Genomic DNA, 16,077 nt, shown 5'->3' with positions numbered 1-16,077 from the left:
TTAGGAAACACAGTTTCTGCCTTCATGGAGTCAGTGTCTCATATTTTATTCTTTATTTACTGAGGTTTTGAGGTAGCTAACAGCAAAATGGAGCAAAGCCGTTAAGTGTCATCTTAAAACAATATAACGAAAACAGCAGCAGCATTCATAGAGGAAAACTAGCACCCAGTCAAACAAGAGGGGAAGCAGATATCATTAAAAAGTGGGTCAGATACAATAAGGACGGGTTTAATCCAGGTGTTTATTGCTTAGGGGGTAGCAGGTTCAGAGAATCATAGGGCTAGATCCAGTAAGTCAATTGCATTGAAGCCCCATTGACATAAATGTGAAAAAATTAGTCATGACTTAGGGCTTATCCAGACTTCACTTGTCCCGCTGCTTTCACCCAGGAAAACCTGATCTTTAGTGCTGAATTGGAGCAAACGCCAAAAAAACCTGGATGAATCAGGTTTTCTGCGGATTAATGTTTGCTCCAATTCAGCGCTAAAGAACCAAGTTTTCCTGGGCAAATGGAAAATTGCTCAGACCTGTGCTCTTTAGGCAGGGAAGTGTGGACAAGCCCTGGGTGAAGTCCCACTGATTCCAATGGGAACTGGGCTTGTCTGTCTTGTTTTGGATCTAGCCCATCAAATGTTAGTGTTGAAAAGAGGCCATCTCATCAAGATCCCCAGCTCAACCCAAGAACCTTACAATGCAGAATCTACTAACTGGCATACTTGGCAGTTCAGCCTTTGTTTCAATACCCCAAGTGCAGGAGAGTCCACCCACCCCTGTCCCCCACAAAGGAAGGCTCTTCTCATATAGGGGGAGCACAGTGAACATTAGCAGACATCCCAGGGACACCTGTGGTAAATCTCCTCTGTGGGAAACCAAAGAAGTGTTGGGGGGAGTTTAGTCATAGCAGGTGACTCAGGACTCAGATGGGGGTCGTGATGGGTGTAATTAAGGAAGTGCCAAGTGGAATGAGTTTGGTAGGTTTCCACAAAGGAGGCGCACAGGCTGTTCTGCGTGGAGGGATATCGGCAGGGGCGATTCCCTGGGAAGCAGCAAGACCTGGCGAGAGCAACACCGCAGGGTTATAGCCTCCTTTTTCTCCTTTGGCAGGTACGCCATGAAATGTCTGGATAAGAAGCGCATTAAGATGAAGCAGGGGGAGACATTGGCCCTGAACGAGCGCATCATGCTCTCGCTTGTCAGCACCGGGGTGAGTCTGGCTACATTGAGCAGTTGGGGGTTGGGAGGCAGAGACTAGGCAAGGCCCGGAGTCTGCCCAGTCCAAGAGGGAGGGGAAAGAGATCTGTCAAGTGGGCAGATGCGAATGCTTGGGCTCCTGTATTGTGCTTGCAATCAAAGCTATGATAATGCCGGTATAGACATGGCAGGTATTTTGAAGCACACACTGGTAATTAAAGGCAGGGAGGAGGGATGACGGTGATGAAGTGTGCTGGAGGTGGCATTGAGCATGTGGCTGAGAGTGTGATGCCTGCAGTAAACTAGCAGCAGGGCTGGGATGTGTGTAGGCAGCGCAGCGAATTATTATGCGCACGGAAGGGGAGGGGAGGCAGTTCAATGAGCGCAACGGCAGGAGGGGAAGAGAGAGGGGCAGGGTGGGGGCTCCGTGCACAAGGGGCATGGGGGAAGACAGGGGAGACCACCGTAGGGGTTTGTGACAAGTTTGCGTGGGTGGGGGAGGCGGGGCAAAGGAGCCGACAGGTGACGTGACGGCTGTGTAGGAGTCGGTGGAAAACCCACGGCAGAAAATGGGGGGCGGGAGCGAGGGGTTAATGGAAGAGCTGGCAGAGGGAAGGAGGCAGTGGCGACGTGTGAGGCAAGAGGCCGAGGGCCCTGTTGAGCAATCTGTTCCCCCACGGTTATCAGATGCAAGCGTGCTCCTGTGTGTAGGGGAACTGTGGTAGGAAGCATGCATGTGCGAGGCATGATTCTGAGAGCGCAGAAGGGAAACGTGGGGCTTTCAGGAAGGCCTGTGGATTCCGGGCGTGAGCAGAACGTAGAGCGAGGGAACTCGCTCACGCACATGTGCATGCAGACTTGGTGATTCATTTATGTATTTTTCCCCCCTCTCTTTTTTCCCTGCTGTGACTTGGTTCCTCGTGTCTCTGCCAGGATTGCCCCTTCATCGTGTGCATGTCGTATGCCTTCCAAACACCTGACAAGCTCAGCTTCATCCTGGACCTCATGAATGGTGAGAGCCAGAACCCAGCCTGTAGAGAGCCTCTGCCTCTCCCCCTCCCCTCCCCTCCCATGCTTCTCGAAGGGATCCACACACAGAGGCATCCCTGCCTCACCACTACGCCCCTCTGCCGATACTCAGGTTGTGTGCCTCACATGGCTGTCTGCTCCGTTTCCTGCAGGGGGTGACCTACATTACCACCTCTCCCAGCATGGGGTCTTCTCCGAGGCAGAGATGCGCTTCTATGCAGCAGAGATCATCCTGGGGCTGGAACACATGCACAACCGCTTCGTGGTGTATCGTGACCTCAAGGTGAGCAAAGCCCCCCCCCCCCCCGAATGCTGCATCGTTCAACATCCTTTATCTAGATGTTTGTATGTCGCCTGCCAGGGCTACGCAGCCCTTTTGAGGCAATGGGTGTCGTCAAACTATTAATTAATTAATTGCAGCATTTATTCCCTGCCTTCCCTCCAAGGAGCTCTAGGGGGCTTACATGCTTCCTTCCCCCACCCTGCTCCCCATTTTACCCTCACAGCAACCCTGTGAGGTAGGGGAGAGAGAGAGAGAGAGAGAGAGAGAGAGAGAGAGAGACAGACAGACAGACAGACAGACCGACCCAAGGTCACCCAGCAAGCTTCATGGCTGTGTGAGTTGGGATTTGAACTCCCCCACCCGCTAACAACTATGCCAAGCCAAGCTACACCAGGTTAAGAGAATAAAATTCAAAGAAGTCTACAAACCTGGTTTTAAAATGGAGAGAGAAAAACCTCACCATAGGCTTCTCTTTCCACAAAGAGAGGCACCCGCACCCACCGAAAAGAGAGTTCTCTAGTGCTCTCTGACTTCATGGCAGCTGCCCCTTACCCAGAGCCTTGCTGCCTCCTCCTCCGCCTTAGAAGCGAGGACTGTGCTGTGTGCTATGAGTCGTTCAGGGTGGCAGCATTCCTCACTGGGGAATACTGGCATCTCAAGTTCTAACATCTCTTTCAGAAAATGTGAGGCTTGAAAGCGTTTTTTATTTTACTGAGGGAGATTGTTGCCTTGATGGAAGTGCACTCCCACTCAAAATGCCTTGGGATTTGGTACTGTGGGTTATCAAAGCTACTTTTGACAACCCACTCGTCACTGTTGCAGGTTGATCCAAAGCAGGGCAGGATCTTGGGAGGTTGCTTGTCTTTTCCGTATCATGACCTCACTATGCCGCTCTTCAAAATTAAGCATACCCGCTGCAGAAATTGCTCCCGCTGCTGCAGAGGCCCAGGCCAAAGGATGAAGGAGGAGGGTTTATTCTCTCCCCTACTTTCCCCAGCAAATCCTCTCTTCCCCCCAGCTGCCATTCTTTGCTGCTCTTGTTCCCCCTGCAGCCAGCCAACATCTTGCTAGATGAGTTTGGCCATGTGCGTATTTCGGATCTGGGGCTCGCCTGTGATTTCTCCAAGAAGAAGCCTCATGCCAGCGTGTGAGTATCAGACAGGAATCTAATCCTCGGCCAGCAGCTCCGTTCTCTGTATCTGGACCTAAAACTCCTCCCGTCCCACGAATTGTGGGTCTTGATAAATGTCAGAACACCTTTCCCCCTTCTCCCCCAGCTGCAGGGTGAGCTACTGGAAGTTCCTCCACTGTTGCTTCCTCTAGCTTTCTATAGGTGTTAATTCCTGTATTATTTGGGGGTCACAATATCACTTGTTCAACATCCGCTCATTTGCCCTAAGGCCTCTGTCCAGTAATGGAGACCCAAAATATGGACCACAAAACTGGAACCTACAGATTACAGGCCTCAGATTCCGGTAATGGATTCCTCTGCAAAGGGCCTTTCTGATTCTGGGGTGTGTAGGATAGAATGAGCTAGTTCAGTCCCAATTCTTGGGAGATGCCGGTGTTGCCAGGAATATGGCCCCACTCTAACTTTTTCTGCTTGGAACCACTCGTATTTTGTGGGGAGACAATTCCTACAGGCCACAACTGTGGTTTAAAGGGGTATTGTAAGGAGGAATTAGTACCTGCCTCCATTTACAAGCACATGCGTACCCAGATTCATAAGCGAATGCTTCTCCCACGTAAATCTGTGTATATTTCGTAAGTGTACATAGCTCTATTTGCCACTGGCCTGGGTGTTTATTTTTCCTGTGTGTTTATTTTTCGAAAAGGATTCCTTACCCATTGACCTGTCCCTGCTGAGCGCCCCCCCCCTCGGCAGGTGCTGTGCTGTCTTTTGTAACTCTCAGTTTCCCTCCACCCCTGCAGTGGCACACATGGGTACATGGCTCCAGAGGTGCTGCAGAAGGGCGTTGCCTATGACAGCAGTGCTGACTGGTTCTCTCTAGGCTGCATGCTCTTCAAACTACTGAGGGGGTAAGTGGGGGAGAGACAAGGGGGAGATGAGTTTGCAGGGGTGGGGGGTGGGAAGGAGGCCTAGCTGGCAGAGGGAGCCGTGGTTGAATCCAGAGGGTGCTGGGTTGGATTGATTGCGATGGGAATGGCAAGAATTGGAAAAAATCACACTGAGATCTACAGGTATTGGGCGCTATACAAATTTAATTAATTAATTAATTAATTAAGAAGTGTTAGGGGGTAACCTGTGAGGCCTGAGTCTCCTCCTGATGCTCTCCTGGCTCTTCTTCTCAGGCATAGCCCCTTTCGGCAACACAAGACTAAAGACAAGCACGAGATCGACCGCATGACGCTCACTATGGTAAGGAAATGTCGTCAAGCTCAGTCAGGGATTGGCCTGGATCCCAAAGCTTCCAGGTGCTGAATTGTTCCCCTCCTGCCCTTAGGGTCTCCGAAATCTCAGAACTTCCCTTTGCCAGTTATCGGAGTTTATGCCCATGTTTTGTAGAGCCTGGCTGACCTATGCTCCATGTCAACTTGCCAGTTTCATGTGGACTTAGCACATCTTCCCAAATAGATTCAGCATTTTGACATGAGGTTTTTCCTGTGCTGAACCCCCATTATTCTCCCTCGAAGTCAAATATCCCTACACATCAGACCGCGTCCATTTCTGTGAGTTCCAGCGCCCTCTGTTTGGTTGGTGGCTCAGTGTGCGCGTTTGTGTGAGGGAAGGAGGGAAATGGGTACGCAGAATTAAATTTCCCACTATCACTGTAAGTTATGCTACTGCCTGAAGAACATGAATAGATCAGGGACCTTCTATTTTTAGCACCGCACAGAGAAATCACAAAGAAATTCCCTTCCCTAGAGAACGTGCAGAGACTGTAAGCAGATGCAGTTTGCTTGAACTCAACAATTACTGTTTGGCAAGGCAAGCAGCACAACTCTTGCCAAGGTGTCAGGCTGCTAAGCAGTGTCAGGCAAAGGTGCCATTAGAAATTTCTGGGCTGGGCATAAAAATGCTTTGTGCCAGTCCAGGGTGCGGCTGTCGGGAAAAAGCCCTTCCTCCATGCCTTTGGTGTACAGCTGTGGTGTGGCTGCAACTATTTGCTTATTGAGGTTAATTCAGGGCATGACTTATACAAAGTGTGTGGCAGGGGTGGGGTTCCCTCTTCATTTAGCAAAAGTTTATGGGTGGTTCTGAGGACTGCTGCTGCTGCAGCTGCTGTTTCTAGAAAGTCCTAGATTTTGATCCTTCTTCCAGCAGAGCTCATGTGTATCACCCTAGATTTCCGTGAGGGTGTAGGATGCCTCCCACAGCCCTTTTTGCACACAAGAGAACCGGGCAATGCCAACAGCGAGGGGAAGAGGGAGGCAATACTGATCATCATGACAGACTCAGGTTTCGATGCATCAGCTGCCTAACTGTTTGACAGGCCTTTTGAGGCCTCATGGTGAGATGGGAGGGAGCCGAATGGGGTTTAAGGTGCATAAGAGGCAGCTTTGGATGCCAAGCCACTTTTATTGTGCAAGGCAAGTTGTGGAGAAATTGCGCTTGTGGGCAAACTTAAAATAGGTGGGCAATTAAGATAGCTATTTTCAGATCCGTGCTTGCAGCGGTGGAGGAAGGGGGCGCAGGGGGTGCGGTTCACCCCGGGTGTCATCACGGGGGTTGACAAAAATGATTTTTTTTAAAAAAATTGGGCTCATGAAACTTTTTAGGCGTGACGTGGTGGCTTAGGCGCCTGCAGGTTCCGCGCTGCCTGAAACGGCAGCGTGGGACTAGCCTCTGCCTACTGCCTTTCCCTCAGCCGCCCTACAGCTGAGGGGGAGGTGGCGGAGAGGTTCCAAACATTGGAGATGCTCGTCCCGCCCCCGGCTGCAGAATACGCCCCCGCACCAGGCACCCGAGTGGCTAGCTATGCCGCTCTGGGTGTGGGTGTGTGTGAGAGAGAAAATGTTTCACAGCTGGGTTGGCATTTGATATTAAAACACCTTTTCTTCTGATGACAACTAAGGAGTCCTTTAGCCCACTGCCTCTCTCTCCTACACCTCCTGCCAGGAGTGTGATTCCGTTGCCACTGGATGAAAGTTGTCTTTCCTGAGGATTCCCTGTGGGCTCCAGGAATAGGAGGGCCTGTCCCTTCCGTCATAATGAATGAAATAAACCGACCCAATCGTTCCGTACAGCTTTGAGCCATGGGGACAGATTAGTGGGAATGATGCCCCTAGATGCCAAATGACATTCTTCCTGTACAATAGGAAACTGTGGCACATCCTCCCAATGCTGCTGGACTGCAGTTCCCATTATCCCTGAACATGCTGGCTGAGGCTGATGGGAGTTGGAGTCCAACAGTATCCAGAGGGCCACAGGTTCTTAAACCCTGGCAGGATCTTTCTTACTCCAGATCCTTCCCATCCCCATTTCCAGGATTAACACCCAGTGCCCTTTTAAAATGTGATGGGGAAGGGGTTGTTTTTGTAAACACTATGTATATTGTGTTTTTATATTGTGATTTTATGTTGTAACCACCCTGAGACCTGCGGGTGTAGGGCGGTGTTCAAATGTAAGAATTAATAATGAGAATAATTCTGCCCTTCTCGTTCCCACAGGCTGTGGAGCTCCCAGACTCCTTCTCACCTGAGCTGCGCTCTCTGCTGGAGGGGCTGCTGCAGAGAGATGTGAACCGTCGGCTGGGTTGTATGGGCCGCGGGTGAGTCTCCGGGGGGGGGGGGGGGGACAGCTGAAGCGCCTGGATGGGCTGGAGGGCAGGGATGTTGGTGGGGAGTGAGATTCCTGTGGCCCTCCAGTTGTTGCTGGACTGGTTGGTCAGCAGTCAGGGGAAACTGTAGCCCAAGCGCATCTGGGAGGCCATTGGTTGGCTGAGGGGATTAAGTTGCCCAACCTTCTTATACAAAGAATGCTTTCAGAATTATCAGTGGAGTGGAGTTTTGTTGTTTGGAACTCAGCTAAGAATAGTTCAGCCCTTCTCGTTTGAAAAAAAAACCTGGGGAAATGGACAAGCATGCTATTTCCAGGTGCTCTGGTTGCCACAACAAGGGCAGGTTTAAAATACATATATATCACACTACAGGACCAAGAAGTGCCTTCCATTTTTAAAAAGTATTTATGGGACAGGCTTAGCATCCTGCTGTTAGCTTAGCTTTCCCAGGCTCCCTGCTTGCCCTGTTCCTCAGGTTCAGATTGAAGCCACAATCTGATAACTCAAATTTAGATGACCTTGAAGCAGAGGATGTACTGCGGGAGCTAAGGAATGCTCCAGCAACGTTATTCCTTCATCGGCACGGCTCTGGGCTTTCGATGTAGTACCCTGTTCAGCGCAAGACCTAAGATAGGATCTGGAATTCAAAGAATCACAGAGTTTGCTTGCTTAAAAAAATCCAGTTTATGGCTTTTAATGGTTGCAGAGAAGCAATCTTGGACTGAATTGGCTGCTGTGTGCAAAATGTGCGCCTCATGTTACCCTGCACCCTAGCAGTCTGTCTCTTCCCCCTGCTGTCTTTTATTCTCCATTATTTCTGATTTTGTTAGCCTAGTTTTGATTTTTCTCAAAACATAAAATTTTCTATCACAACACTTTTCAGGTCTTTTCAGAGCTATGAATCGTTATTACTCACTTGCATATACAATATCTGTTGTAGAGAGAATGGCGGGTGGGAGTCCCTGCCTAGGTACTTGCTGATTCACCCTTTCATAAAATAATAACGGAGCAAATTAAACAGTCCTGCCCCAGAATAGGCTATTCTCCACTCTTGCGACGAATATATATAACCCAGAAACTGACGTGTCTCATGTAGGGACAAATCAGCTTTGTTTACATCCTGCATCTGATGAAGTCGGCTCTTTCCTATAAACGTTTCTGCTATGATGAGTCACTTAGCCTCTAAGGTGTGATGTGCAGACTTTGTGTTAACAGCGTTCTGTGGCTAGGCAATCCAGATTCTGTGTCAACAAGAGCTGTGTTCTTTGACTTGTATATAAGAGGTTTGCACATTTTCTCTTGTCAATCAGTTTCTTCTGAGCTTTTGCTATTTTTGCAGAATTTGCTCTGGTTTTCTTTTTCCATGGAGAGGGCAGTAAGCCATACAGAGGACTGAAGCTGCCCGCCCCTGAACCTCTGATCATCTTTCTCTAGGTTCTGAGTTTTTAGTAAGCGTAGCTCACATTCTTTCAAATATATATGCAAAACCATAAGGACTACAGACTTGCCTGCCTTAAAAATAAGACCTGAACTTTTCAGAAAGCCGGATTCTGGGTGCAGAATCCAGCTTTCTGAGAAGTTCATATCTGCCTTTCTGAGCACCTGCAGAATTGCAGCATTTGCACAGCCCTACCTTTAAGTTGCTCGATGTCTCTCTTGTCCTTTGTTTGACGTAACAAAACAGAGCAGCTCAGGGTTATTGGGTTTTTTTGCAGGGGGCAAAGAAGGCACACCAAGCTGAGTTAATCTAGGTGGTAAAAGTCAAGAGCTGCAGATGTGGTTAGGCCAAGCTAAATCCTGATGTCCTTTTAAACAAAACAAGTTTTCCTTCAAAGGAAATGGCTCAGCTGCTAGATGAACACAAAGGCAGCATTCCAGTTCTGTGTGGCTGTTCATGATGAAGCTGCTGTTCCCAAGCTTTTCTCTAGCCCCTAACTCAGGTAGTTGACAAGAGATAGTAATGAAGAGCACCCAGCCTCCCTCCCCATGGACCAAAGGGTGTAATAGTTCATACCATCTGGTGGGCACTGCATTGGCTACCCCTGCCCTAACTATTCAGTGGTCAAAGGGAAGAGGGAACTCTGTGTAATCTGCAACTGTCTTTCCAACAGGGCGCTTGAGGTGAAGGAGAGTCCCTTCTTCCAGGGTCTAGACTGGCAGATGGTTTTCCTCCAAAAGGTGAGCAGGGCAGTTGGGAAGACAGTGGAGTTGCTGGGGATAAAGACTCTGCTCGGTCATCATGAATCATCGAGTTGGAAGGGACCCCAGGGGTCATCTAGTCCAACACCCTGCAATACAGGAATCTCCACTAAAGCATCCATGACAGATAGCCACCCAACCTCTGCTTAAAAACTTCCAATGAAGGAGAGTCCACAATCTCCCGTGAGAGTCTGTTCAACTGTTGAACAGCTCTTACTGTCATAAAGCTCTTCCTGAAGTTTAGTCGGAGTCTCCTTTCTTGTAACCGAATCCACTGGTTCAGGACCTAGTCTCGAGAGCAGAAGAGAACAAGCTTGTTCCCTCTTCAGTGTGACAGCCCTTTAGGTAGTTGAAGATGGCCATCAGGGAAAGAAGGAATTGTAAGGGATAAGCGACTCTCTTCTGCTCCTTGGTTGACTCCCCCCCCCCCATGTCTTCACAGTATCCGCCCCCCTTGATCCCACCACGCGGGGAGGTGAATGCAGCTGACGCTTTTGACATTGGCTCCTTTGATGAAGAGGACACCAAAGGCATCAAGGTACGTGGGGGGCAGCCCTTAACCTACTCACTGCTAAGGCAGCTGCAGCTTCCCTCTCTGCTCTTTGGTTTGAACATACCTCTACTTTAATAAATAATAATAATAATAATAATAATAATAATAATAATAATAATAATAATAATAAAAAATGCATCTTTTCTTCCAAACGTGGAACTCAGAGCAGGTTTAATTACAAATACACGGTGAGGGCTTCGGCAACACCGCTAATGGGTGGAACTGCACTGTAGGCTGCAATACTATGTTCTGCTACTAGGGAATAGGATAATGCAGACAAATGAATGTTACTGGACTGATATGTTGGCTTCAGTCCATCTAGTTCAGCACCTTGTCTCCGACACTAAGGCCAGCCACAGACCACTGGGAAGCTCACAAGCAGAGCATGATGGAGATAGACACCCCTTCTCTCCCCCCCCCCACTCGCCTCTAGTAGTTGGAGCTATACTGCCTCTAAACATAGAGGCTTCATTTATCCTGGCAAACAGCCATGCATGTGTTTAAACCTTTGAAGAGCTACTTGGGCAGTGGCCAGCATGTCATCTTTGGTAATGAAGTCTACAAAGTAAATAGCACATAAGACGGGGATGTTCAGCCTTAGCCAAACTATTCCTTATATGTGGAAGAAGTTTGTCATACGATTGCTGCATCCCCTAGAACCTAAATCTACTGTTCTGAACAGCAAACTTTGGGAGTGTTTTTAGATGTGTCTAACAATCCAGCGGTTCTCCAAATGCCTTAGGTACTAGGGCAAGCAGAATTTTGTGTAGAGGGGTTTACCGGACTGAGAAAAGTTACTTGACTTTAAGCCAAAGCGAGTTGCAAAGTAAAGAACAGAAATCACACACACACAGCAATAAAGAACTTTACAATGTGCATTCATAGATAAATATACGAAGCATGTACCCCACTAAAAGGAAGACCAAAAAAAGAGGCAACAGACATAACTAAATAACCTCCAAACTAAGGCTTGAGGGGCTGGGTAAATAAAATTGGCACCTAAAGGCAAACAATGATGGTGTCAAGCTTGCTTCCCTTGGGAAGCCACCATTGAAAAGGCCCGTTCTTGTGTCACCACCCTCTCTGCCTCTCTTGGAGAGAGCAAACACAGAATGCCCTCAGTGCAGGACCTGGGCTTGTTCTGGAGGGGAGAACTCTTTTAGGTGGTGGGATCCTGAGCTGCATAATGGTTCCCCCCACCCCTGCAGGCAGGATAGGAGAGGTGTTGTGTCTGAGTTGGTTGGGAGAGAACTGGAGAGAGCTGAGATCAGCTGGGAAGTGATTAGGGAAAACCTGGTGGGTTTCGGTTTTAGTGCCTAGAAGAGGTGGTGCAAGTCTGGGAAGGTGGAGAAGTGCAGAAGGCAGAGCCGGAGAGAATATCCATGTTAAATACTTAAGATAGAAAGGAAGAAATGGGACTCACCCCAAAGCTCCACAGCAGAAGAATGCTGCTGGATCAGTCCAAAGGCCTATAGTTCTGCATGCTGCTTTCCCAGTCGGATAGGCCTCTTAGAAGCCCACAAGGGGGGCACGAGGGCAGTAGCCCTCTCTTGCTGTGGTTTCCCTGGCAGCTGATATTCAGAGCAGGGGGACTGTGCCTGTTACCCTGGAAACAAGGGCTCACTTCTCATTCCAGCTGTTGGACAGTGACCAGGAGCTCTATCGCAACTTTCCACTCACCATCTCGGAGCGTTGGCAGCAGGAGGTGACAGAGACCGTCTTTGACACAGTCAACGCAGAGACTGACAAGCTGGAGGCTCGCAAAAGAGCCAAGAACAAGCAGTTGGGCCACGAGGAAGGTGAGACCCAGGGCTGGTAGGACAAGCGGCAGTGGGTTTCCTCATTCAGGCTAGCTCTGCTCCATGACCAAGTCCTTCTCAGCCGCCATTGCCACTCAGCTCTGTCTGCCAGAATCCAGTCTGCAGGGCACCTGCTTTTAGAAACTCTTGGCTGCAACACCCACTATGGAGAGAAGACATGGCTGGATGACTTGGGTTGTTTCCCCCTGAACTGTTCCCTTTGGTGTCTCCTTGTTTTGTTTCTTGTGGGGGCTTTTGTTTTGTTTTTGCCTGTCCTTGATGCTCTTCTCTTTGCCATTCCCGTACACAGATTATGCCCTGGGCAAGGACTGCATCATGCACGGCTACATGTCAAAACTGGGGAACCCTTTCCTCACACAGTGGCAGAGGCGGTACTTCTACCTCTTCCCAAATCGGTTGGAGTGGCGTGGAGAAGGAGAATCCCCGGTAAGAGGAGGGGAGGGGGAAATGGCAGGTTTGGGGTGAGGGTGGAGAGTCTTGCGATATACAAGTGGGAGAGCCTAGGCTTGTCTCATATGGGCTTGGGGCGGGGCAGGATTAGGCATTGATTGCAGTGCCTGGAGGATGGGATTATGTGGAGGTGGGCAAGGGATGTAGAATGCATGTTTAACCTGGGGTTATATAAGTGGCTCTTTCTTTGACCAAAGATGTTTTGGACCCTACAACAGCAGTCGCTGCTCACCATGGAAGAGATCCAGACTGTTGAGGAGACACAGATAAAGGATCGAAAGTGCATCCTCCTAAAGATCCGGGGTGGCAAGCAGTTTGTCCTGCAGTGTGACGTGAGTTTTTCCTCACATTGCCTCTCCTAGAAGAAAGTCCAGAGGTTGCCAAAAATTGGTGATGGGCAGCCCCCAGTTTCCCTTGGCATGGTTTGATGACTGGACAGGACTTAGGATAATATAGCACATGTTTGAAGTGTTTCACGTACATTATCTCAGTGATTCTTACAAGGCCTTTGTAAGACAGGAGACCATTGTTGTCCCCATAGTTCAAATGGGGGGCAGGGGCTGAAGCTGAGAGAGAACTTTGCTTGCAAAACCCCACCCAGTGAATACATGGCGGAGGCAATATTACAACCTGAGGCTTCCTGATTTCACTGCACTGTGGTCTAAACCACTGAGCCTAGGGCTTGGCAACTGGAAGATCAGCGGTTTGAATCCCCACAATGGGCTGAGCTTCCGTTGCTTGGTCCCAGCTCCTGCCAACCCAGCAGTTCGAAAGCACGTCAAAGTGCAAGTAGATAAATAGGTACCACTCCGGTGGGAAGGTAACCGGCGTTTCTGTGCACTGTTGTGGTTTCGCCAGAAGCAGCTTAGTCATGCTGGCCACATGACCCGGAAAAACTGTCTGCGGACAAACGTCGGCTCCCTCGGCCAGTAAAGTGAGATGAGCACCACAACCCCAGAGTTGTTCGTGACTGGACTTAACTGTTGGGGTCCTTTACCTTTACCTTTTTATGCCACACTAGTTCATGGTCTTATTTCTGTACCTGAGATTAATAAAAATCCTGCTGAGGTCACATTCTACATGTTTGGCTGGGCTTGCCTAAACAAAACTATGTTAAGCAGGTGCTGAAAAGAATGCAGCCTGATTTCAATAAGCAGGGAGTTCCAAAGGGTTGAACACTGCCACACTGAAAGAACAATTTCTTACAAAGGACTTTATGTGACACCTGTAATGGTGCCAGTTCCACAGATTGAAGCAAAGTAGACTACAGTGGTACCTCGGGTTACAGACACCTCAGGTTACAAACACTTCGGGTTACAGACTCTGCTAACCCGGAAGTAGTACCTCGGGTTAAGAACTTTACCTCAGGATGAGAACAGAAATCACGTGGCGGCGGCGGCAGCGGGAGGCCCCATTAGCTAAAGTGGTGCTTCAGGTTAAGAACAGTTTCAGGTTAAGAACGGACCTCCGGAATGAATTAAGTTTGTAACCAGAGGTACCACTGTATTCCCAAGCTGTTAAAGGCTTTATATATAAATAGTGACACCTTGAATGGTAACAAATCAGCAACCAGTGCAGATCTCAGAACAGAGGTGTAATATGATGGCAGGATCTCCCTCCAGTCAGCAGCCATGCTGCAGCATTCTGCACCAACTGCAATTTCTGGATCAAGCACATGGGAAGGTTCACATAGAGTGGCAGTGATTCAGTCTTGAAGTCAACAGTGCCTGGGATTAAGCTCTCCTGGTCCAGGAACGACCATAGCTGTCATACCATATGCAGCTGGTAAAAGATGCTTCTAGCTCCTTAGGGTACCAGAAGCACTCAAACATTGTGTGCCTGCCCCTTCAAGAAGAGAGCAACTCCATCCAAGGTGGGCAAATGACAAATTTCTCTGACACAGGAAACACCCACGGTGCCTTCATCCTGCCAGGATAGATCGATAGTGGAGGGGGCTTGCTTACATACCTGAAGTTTGCAGCTTGTTTTAGTCACTTGGAGGTATTAGGCCAACACCTTTCTGAAGTTGTGTTCTTGATTTGGTAGGTTGTTCTGGTCAGATGAGATCAGGGGAAGGGTTGATGGTCCTTTCTTGCAGCTGAATCAAATTTGAACCCTCAGGTGTAGGATGAATCAGAGGCACAAGTATCTTGCAGCTCTTTGTGTTTGTTTCTCGTTCAAATCTGAAACAGATCTTTCCAAGTCTACCCTCACAAGGGGGTGAGCAAGTGTGGGGAGCTTAGGAGAGCCAAAAGAGGAGATAAGAGTGAGATGACAGAGCAGAAACAGGAAGTGTAAAACAGTTGTGCTTCCTGTTCTCCCTATTTAACTCGATGGCCTGTGTTCCCTTCCTGTTCTGTGATTTCTTGAATTCTATGGTCACGAGGTCCCCTACAGGCTACTGGAGGAGGGGGAGCCCCTTCTCAATCTATGGGGAGGGGGAATGTCCTGTTCAGTTAAGAAAGCTAGTTCACATTTTAGAAGACTATAAATAGGGCGGTGTGTGCTTTGCATCAAAAGAAGAGATTTCTCTACAACCAGAATAATTATATGTATTCAACAGATGTACAGAATATAGCTGAAGCTGCATAATTCTCTTAGAACTTGTTCAAGCCTAGAGGAGTTGGAGTAGCGTGTGTTATTGTATTGGGAGGCAAGGACTTTGCGTGGGTGCAAGAGGTTTATCCCTTTGCTGGAAAACCCGTCTGCAGTGCAATCCTAAACTTGCCTACTCTGAAGTAGGCCCCACTAATTCAGTGGGGTTTTCTTTTCCCCAGGCAAGTTTGTGTAGCAGGGATAGCTAACCCACGGGCCAAATCCATCCTCAAGAGTGGATACACACACATACCTAGACAATTTTATACCTAGATAAATTGACGATTGAATTTGTGCTATTTAGTTCATTTTTTAAAGCCTGCATTTTTGCTGAGGTGTCCCTCACTGTCGCTGTGATGGTCCTACTGCAGGCAGCCTAGCCAGCATCCCCAAAATTGGGTGCCTCTGCCTTGACCTTTCAAAGGCACCTCTTCTCCCTCTCATGCTGCACTGTTGATAGATCTATAGTACTCAGGAATCTATATGTTTTTAACAAAGGCCATATTTTGAATTAAAGGAAGGTTAATCATTGGCTGCGTCCATTGTCTCACTCCCACATGACCCCATATACAGGCAAGCACCTCTTTAAGCCCTCTCTGGTCCAGTATGAGTAGTCATAGGGGCTTTGGCAGTCTGCCCTATATTGTTCCCCTGAGATCTGGCTTTTATGCGCAAGCCAAGCGACAGGCAAATGTGACTGAGCAGTTGTGATGCATAAGAGGAAATCAACACAAGTAATATGTGTGGGGATTAAACAGCCTTTTGCCTGAGTGTTGGTCCATGCAGGAGAAGAGCATCCTAGGTGAACAGCAAGATGCTCCTTATGATCAGGAGCTGTGCTGAGAAACTCTTTACCTCTGGCTTCCTATTCCTTCTCTACAGAGAGAAAGTATTGGTGCTAATGGGCTGGCACAGAGAGGTGCCATTAGGAAATAATTGCTGAAAGCATTAACCATTTGTACACAGCTTCCAGAATTTTAGTCTGGTGGTTGTTTTCTGACAACGTTTAGAACATTTAAAAACAATCACATGCTTGCACAGCTAATGATGTCAAGGGGTTGCCAAGAACAGTATCTTCCAGCCGTCATAGGCCTGGTTAAACATGAATGTTTTAAAGTTGCTCCCAAACCTTAATAATGAGGGAGATGGATGCATCTCGCCAGGGAGGGTATTCCATAAACCAGAGCCACCGCTCAGAAGCCACTGCCTGAGTAA

The 16,077-nt window shown here is 48.6% G+C and overlaps 2 protein-coding genes across 3 annotated transcripts in view; both read left to right on the top strand.

Moving 5' to 3' along the window:
• The window catches only part of MAX (MYC associated factor X), a 703,696-nt gene that overhangs the window by 165,961 nt on the left and 521,658 nt on the right, over positions 1 to 16,077 (top strand). The gene's annotated exons all lie outside the window — the stretch shown is intronic.
• The window catches only part of GRK2 (G protein-coupled receptor kinase 2), a 38,627-nt gene that overhangs the window by 20,230 nt on the left and 2,320 nt on the right, over positions 1 to 16,077 (top strand). The window contains exons 9-20 of one of the 2 annotated variants that reach the window (XM_083443127.1): positions 1,105 to 1,204; positions 2,125 to 2,203; positions 2,373 to 2,503; positions 3,556 to 3,650; positions 4,436 to 4,543; positions 4,817 to 4,883; positions 7,136 to 7,236; positions 9,357 to 9,423; positions 9,887 to 9,982; positions 11,634 to 11,796; positions 12,107 to 12,243; positions 12,486 to 12,599. In XM_083443127.1, the coding sequence (XP_083299253.1) occupies positions 1,105 to 1,204; positions 2,125 to 2,203; positions 2,373 to 2,503; positions 3,556 to 3,650; positions 4,436 to 4,543; positions 4,817 to 4,883; positions 7,136 to 7,236; positions 9,357 to 9,423; positions 9,887 to 9,982; positions 11,634 to 11,796; positions 12,107 to 12,243; positions 12,486 to 12,599 (1,258 nt within the window). Of the gene's footprint in view, positions 1 to 1,104; positions 1,205 to 2,124; positions 2,204 to 2,372; positions 2,504 to 3,555; positions 3,651 to 4,435; positions 4,544 to 4,816; positions 4,884 to 7,135; positions 7,237 to 9,356; positions 9,424 to 9,886; positions 9,983 to 11,633; positions 11,797 to 12,106; positions 12,244 to 12,464; positions 12,600 to 16,077 lie in introns of both variants that reach the window. The other variant, XM_083443126.1, reaches the window with a different exon arrangement.

Source organism: Podarcis tiliguerta, assembly GCF_965153285.1.
Source record: "Podarcis tiliguerta genome assembly, chromosome: 1".
Classification (NCBI taxonomy): domain Eukaryota; kingdom Metazoa; phylum Chordata; class Lepidosauria; order Squamata; family Lacertidae; genus Podarcis; species Podarcis tiliguerta.
Note: the sequence above shows the minus strand (reverse complement) of the source record. Positions and strands in the feature narration are given on the sequence as shown.